Genomic DNA, 6,744 nt, shown 5'->3' with positions numbered 1-6,744 from the left:
CTCCAGGTGGTGTTGCATTATTCCACAAACTATCATCACCGCCAACCCTTTCAGTATGACGGCGTTCCGTAAGTATCACGTTGAGAGAGAGAGAGAGAGAGAGAGAGAGAGAGAGAGAGAGAGAGAGAGAGAGAGAGAGAGAGAGAGAGAGAGAGAGAGAGAGAGAGAGAGAGAGAGAGAGAGAGAGAGAGAGAGAGAGAGAGAGAGAGAGGGGGGGGGGGGGGAGAAGGAGGAGAAGGAAAAAAAGAAAGAGAAAGAGAAAGAGAGAGGGAACAGGCGAGAGGAGATAGAAATGGACAGATAGAGAGAACAGCTGACGGAAAATGAAAACAAAACTCAGTCGAAAGCCCCGTACACCTTCACGTCGATTAGCTGCAGAGCCTGGGTGTCTGTCGAAACCTTCTGTATAACGACGTAACGACCGAGGATCATCGAAGGACTCGTGAAGTTAATGCGGTAGTCGGCATAGCTGTAGGGGCCGAGGTAGAAGGCGAGAAGCGGCCACGAAGAAAAGTCATCCGTTGTTCCTCGCTTGAGTCCGACGCGGAACTGTACGGAGATGTTTGTTGTTATTATCATTTTTATTTTTATTGTATCTGAAACAGAAGTTGTTATTGTTGCTGTTATTATTATTGTAGCTACTGTTATTATAGGTCTTGTTATTGTTGGTTAATATTATTTTGGCTATTGTTGTTACTATTATTACTGTTATGATGGCCATTTGCATTGTTATTGTTGTATATGTTGTTCATATAAAATGATAATGGCAATAATTATTACCTTTCCTATTATCTTGGGTATCACTACTATTTTCATTATTATCAATAGCCTACTATCGTTACTATTATCATTAACATTATTACTTTGGTTTTTGTCATAGTATTATTTCTAATTGCATCAGTATATTTAGTATCGTTAATAATATCGCCATACTCTTCATCACCATTCCTATGATTATTTTTTCAAATATTGTCTTCCTCATCTGGCTCCTAGAAGTAAGTTGACCCACGGTTCCCAAGAGATGCAAACTATGGACCACCTAGTACCTTCTTACCGGCAACTAACTAGAATGCTTTTTTTTTTTTTTTTTTTTTTTTTTTTTTTTTTCTTCGTGTGTGTGTGTGTGTGTGTGTGTGTGTGTGTGTGTGTGTGTGTGTGTGTGTGTGTGTGTGTGTGTGTGTGTGTGTGTGTGTGTGTGTGTGTGTACTAATACAATAGTATTAGCAGTGCAATAAATCTAATGACCATGATATTGCACATTCAGTAACTCAGATGTGAACGTACGAGGTGCCTTCAAATAAGTTTTGAGACTTTTTTTTCGTAGGGGCACTTTTTTTTCTCCCTCGGACAAGCACGAAACTCTAGTTCCCTTCAAGGTATTCTCCTCCGGCTGCAATGCACTTGTTGTGTGGTTCCAACAACTGGAAGGCCCCCGGGAAGTCCTCCGGTGTGAACGTGTCCACGACCCTCGCCACAGCCTCCCTCATCTCCTCATTAGTCTCAAACACTAATCTCAAAAAAAGGCTGGATCGAGCAACGCATTGTTCCATCTCCTGAAACTCTGAAGCCAAATTTGATTTCCGCCATCTTAGGAGGCCCAAAAGCCCTGATGTAAACAATGTAGTGTACTGGCTGCTGTCTCATCGAAGATGCCAAGTTGCAGGGCGTTTGCTTGCATAAACCGTACGGGATCAAAAAAGAGTGAAAGTACTTCAAAGAAGATAACATTTCAGAAGTAAGTGCTCGCCTTGTGCCTACCTGGTTTTATACTTAATTTTTCAAAGAACTGAGTTCCTGTAACTCAGCTAAAATTTGATAATAATGAAAGCTAGATATTGATTTAATGAAGATTTACCAGTCTGAACACTGACACTGAACGCCGACAGATATTAATATTTGACTAGGCCTCGCGCCTTGGCGACGGACTTCCTCTCTTGACGAAAGGATAAGCACTTAGCAGTTGACTTTCAACTATCACAGATAATTAGCTCTCAGTCTCACAGGTTTCCGTAAGATCTACAAAGATGCCAGGAATGGATTCAGAATCTTCGTAGAGAGAATTATAATCCCTCATGTCATGCCACAGTATGCTCACATTTTGAAGACTCGTGTTTTGACAAAACTGGGCAAACAATTCGTTTGAAACAAGATGCAGTACCAACCATCTTTGCATTTCCATCACACCTGATAAAGGTACGTGTAGCTTGTATTCACGAATATTATTGATTCTTCCAATTTTAGCTAATTACCATCAGTTAATTTTCTAAGAGTTCGCGTATACGTCTGAATAGCTGACCGATTCAAAACGTAAGTATATGGTACAATAGAGCCACATACCCTTCTTTGCCTGTCCAGTCCTGCCAAGGCTCGCGATCTTCCATAGATGGGATTGAAGCAATTGCCAGACAGCATCACTTAACCATTAGGCCTAGACATTCTTGGCTCCGATGTAATGCAGGGCACCGAAAAATAAGCTAAAAATGACACTGTTCATGTGAATTCTTCTATCCAGATTCCCTTAATGAGGTTGTGATGTTCACAGCCTCCATGACGTCCTGAACTACGTCCATGGCTTCCTAACACGCGCTTTTGCCTTTTTTGCACCTCCTAAGATGGCCACCAAGGTGCCCATGCCGGCTTCACATTACAACTCCAGTTGCTCGATCCATTTTTTTTTTTAGATCAGTGGTCTCAAAATGACTGCCTCTGAAGTTGTACTTAAGCTTGGGGAACAACCAAATGTCACAGGGAGCAAGGTCTGGATTGTAGGGAGGGTGAGGAACTGTCTTGATTCCCATCTCGGTAAAATAGTTGGAAACGCAAATGGAGCTGTGGACTGGTGCATTGTCCTGGTGGAAATGCCATCGATCTGATTTGAACAGCGCTGGCCTTTTGCGATGAAATCTCTTTCGGAATTCCCTCTAGACCTCCACATGGTACTCTTTGTTGACTGTCTGTCCAGAGGGAACCCAGTGGATGTTGATAATGCCCTTGCTGTCGAAAAAGGGGATCATCATGAGTTTCAGGGTGAAATTGCTCTGTCTGGCCTTCTTAGGTCTGGGGGAGCCCGGATGCTTCCACTGGAAACTCTGTCTCTTGGTTTCTGGGTCATAGTAGCAGATCCAGCTTTCATCACAGGTCACCAGAGCCATGAGTACTCTTGGATCTGAAATGATAAGCTCGACCATCTCCCTGCTGTCGCTAACACATCTTTCCTTCTGTTCGTCACTGAACATCCTTGGGACAAACTTCGCGCAAGTCTTTCGCATCCTCAGTTCATCGTGAATAATTTTGTGCACAGTTCCCATAATGGCTTCAAACTGTTCACTTGTCTCTATTGACACTCGTCAGTGGTCATCCATAAAAGTACGAACTTTCCCCACCAGCTCCGGTGTTCTGACTTCCCTCCCCCTCCTACACCTCACATCGTCCCTCACAGACTCTTCTGCCCTTAAACTTTTTGTGCCAACGAAACACGGATGCTCTGCCCATGCAAGTTAATCCATAAGCAGTCTGAAGCAGTTCATAAGTCTGCGTAGCGTTCTTTCCGAGTTTAACGCAAAATTTTATAGCATATCGAGTGGGTTTTCCCATCTTGACTGCATTCTGCAAACAAGTCAGCTGTGACCAGTGTGGTTTAGTAGAATTCGATTAATTTCCACGTACAGCCGTCTTTCTCAACCTGGAATAACAAAAAAGTGGTGTGTTATCTCATTAGACATATGGTAATGGCATATCAAAATTACAAGAGTGTGGGATGATTATAACTGCTCCTACGGAAAAAGTCTCAAAACTTATCAAAGACACCTCGTAACACTCTAGTTGTGTTCATATCAGCCGTGCAGGTGGACGGCTCCATCTGCATCTCAGAGAATATTGTGGACATGGAAGCAACAGAGGAATGGAACATCTGATAGAGAAAGAGCCCCCCCCCCCAAGTTTTCCTTATCACTACTGATGCAATGTTTTCTTCACCATATGTAAAATTGGAGGAAAGCGCACACACAAAAAGGATTCTTTCTCTCTGATATATAATAAACACTTTCAAATGCATTGTCGGCTAGGTTTAGCGTTGTTCTTCTGCCAGTCATTAATTGTTGCAACAAATAAAAAATGTAGGTATTCTAAAATACAGTATTTATAATTATATTCTAATTGCTAGTGCTATTTACCTATCACTTACACGGACAGTTTAAAGACATTCCTTGAGCATACGAGATACCACCGGACTTGTTCTATTCTGAAGACAAAATTGTGGAAAGCAAGACTTTCTCTGTCACTGACATATCTCGGAGTTAATGAGCCTAAGACCTTTCCTTAATACCAGCAGTATCTCCCCTATATTGCTCCTACCACGCATTTTTCTTCCTCACATGATATATATATATATGTATATATATATATGTATATATATATATATATATATATATATATATATATATATATATATATATATATATATATATATATATATATATATACATATACATATATATAAAATGACCCGTATATAGGTTTTATATACAGGTGTGCATATGTAGGTGTGAAGCTGTATCCGTAGCAGAATTGTGGGTGGAAATTCATTCTCCTGGTTTCCCACTGTTACTTTCATTAATGATGTTTCATGTGTTCCGAAGGCTGTATTTACTCTGGAACACCGTGGAACTACTTACTTCTGTGAGCCAGCAAAAGAAGAAGAAGAAAAAAAAAAAAAAAAAAAAAAAAAAACAGGACTTGAACCTAAGTCACTCCGGGTATGAACCAGATCTAACTAGATCCATAGACATTACCTATCTACTTATACATGAGTAATGATATCAAGGTTTTGCACACACTCCCTGTGGTCTAGACCAACCATACCACTGGTCAGGGAGGGTTGTTATATAACTATATCAATGCAGCACTGCATTTTCCATCTTTAATATACATATATCAGTACATCTGACTTCGGGTTCAAATTTCTAAATCAATTTCCACCGAGTGTCTATGGGGAGTGTGTAAAACCTTGCTATTATTACTCATGTATGAGTAGATAGGTAACGTCTATGGAGCTAGTTAGATCCTCGTTGCACACGCCTTTTGTGGGTCGTGTGGTGCTCGTATGGTTGGATTAGTACTGGTCCTCTGGTTCATAACTTTCAAGCCTGCAAATGAAGGATTAATATCACGCACCAAAATTATCACAGCTTATTCATTTTCTCAAATCATCTAAAAGTTTTTGTTTTGTTCTCTCCGCATTTCTCCTTTCCCACACTTCTCTTTCTCTTGATATCATTCTGTCTGTTTCATTCTCTCTCAAACTCTTTCCTTCTTTCCCGCCCCTTTCTCTCTCTCTTTTCTCTCTCTCTCTCTCTCTCTCTCTATCTATCTCTCTCTCTCTCTCTCTCTCTCTCTCTCTCTCTCTCTCTCTCTCTCTCTCCTTCTTCCCCACTCACCCCTCCTCGTCTATTCCCTCTCCCTCTCTTTCTGCTTTCCCACCCTGTACCACACTCCCTCTCTCCCTTCATCCTCCCCCTCTCTTCCTTCTCTCTCTCCCTCATCACCTATTTCTTTCTCCCTCTTCCTCTTCCATTCTCTCTCATACACAGTTCCTACAAACCTCAACGTCATGGAACCTCTCAGGGCAACAGTTCTGTCTGCTCAGAATCTCCACCGTGTGCACAAGGTTAATGCTCTGGAGGTCGACCATCCACCAGGGCCCGACGTCGCCTCCGCTCTCGAACATGGTGGAGTCGTCGCCGTCATTGCCTCCCTCTTTACGCCGGCTGTAGGGAGAGTTACTCTATGCGTGAGTTGTGTGAGTGTGTTGGCATCTGGGTGTATATATATGGAGGTGGTGTTGTTTAGCTGCATATCACTAGCTTTGAAATTACATTGGAGATTTGCAGATAAATCTTAATCACGATGTCCCGTTGCGTGCCCGGCCAAGCCCCTCTTAGTTAACTCGGCTGTGAGTGAGTGCTGGCATCAGCAAGACTCACTCACAGACGAGTTGACTAAGAGGGGCATGGCCGGGCACGTAACGGGACATCGTAATCAAGATTTATCTCTAAATCTTGATTATATATTTACATACATATACATATCCATAAACATAAACATATATATACACATATGTACAGTGTGTGATATCTGCCTCTCGCAGGATACGTACAATGCGGCATACTCGGAGCTGGATTCCACGGGCTTGTTGAGAGCGACCTCCTCCAGGTGCGTGCAAGGCAGCACGGACGTACGGGAGAAGAGGCGGGTGCTGGAGGGGTCCTCCACCCCCCTCCCCCACACCTGGCACAGACCATCTGTCCAAGGATATCGGAGATTAGTATCCTAATCACTTCCTCGCAACTCATTCGAATAAATACGGTGCTTACTACTGTGTATAAATACACGTAAATCATGCACATTTCTACACACACACACACACACGCACACACACACACACACACACACACACACACACACACACACACACACACACACACACACACACACACACACACACACACACAATATACGTGCCTTACGCAATTTCACATAAACACACATTCATAAGGAAATTATTTGGTTTCGTCTTTTGTAAGTGAGATTGGATTTTGTATTTATTATTATTATTATTATTATTATTATTATTATTATCGTTATTATTATTATTATGTAAAATTGCTGTTTAATAACTGGTAGATTGTAAACCGACGTGTAAAGCGGGGAAGCTGATTATTACCAAAAATTAAAGGTTCTTCGTTC

General features: G+C 41.9%; 1 protein-coding gene across 1 annotated transcript; it reads right to left on the bottom strand.

The window, feature by feature from the left end:
- Nucleotides 1-273: 273 nt before the first annotated feature.
- Nucleotides 274-6,302, bottom strand: LOC119596359 (fucolectin-like). The gene is made up of 3 exons (XM_037945576.1): nt 6,155-6,302; nt 5,600-5,765; nt 274-549 (listed from the first exon to the last, which is right to left on the bottom strand). Exons 2-3 carry the CDS (start codon nt 5,723-5,725, stop codon nt 337-339), a joined length of 339 nt encoding a protein of 112 aa, XP_037801504.1. The 5' UTR covers nt 5,726-5,765; nt 6,155-6,302; the 3' UTR covers nt 274-336.
- Nucleotides 6,303-6,744: the final 442 nt, after the last annotated feature.

Source organism: Penaeus monodon, chromosome 37 (genome assembly GCF_015228065.2).
Source record: "Penaeus monodon isolate SGIC_2016 chromosome 37, NSTDA_Pmon_1, whole genome shotgun sequence".
Classification (NCBI taxonomy): domain Eukaryota; kingdom Metazoa; phylum Arthropoda; class Malacostraca; order Decapoda; family Penaeidae; genus Penaeus; species Penaeus monodon.
The sequence above is the reverse complement of the archived record's forward strand: the minus strand, read 5'-3'. Positions and strand labels throughout refer to the sequence as shown.

What these genes read in the sequence shown, in the direction of transcription:
- LOC119596359 (XM_037945576.1), bottom strand. Translation starts at nt 5,725, where the DNA reads ATGTTCGAGAGCGGAGGCGACGTCGGGCCCTGGTGGATGGTCGACCTC. An exon ending in AGAGGTTCCATGACGTTGAG is followed by an intron (nt 550 to 5,599) that starts GTTTGTAGGAAC and finishes ATCTCCGTACAG; the next exon opens with TTCCGCGTCGGACTCAAGCG.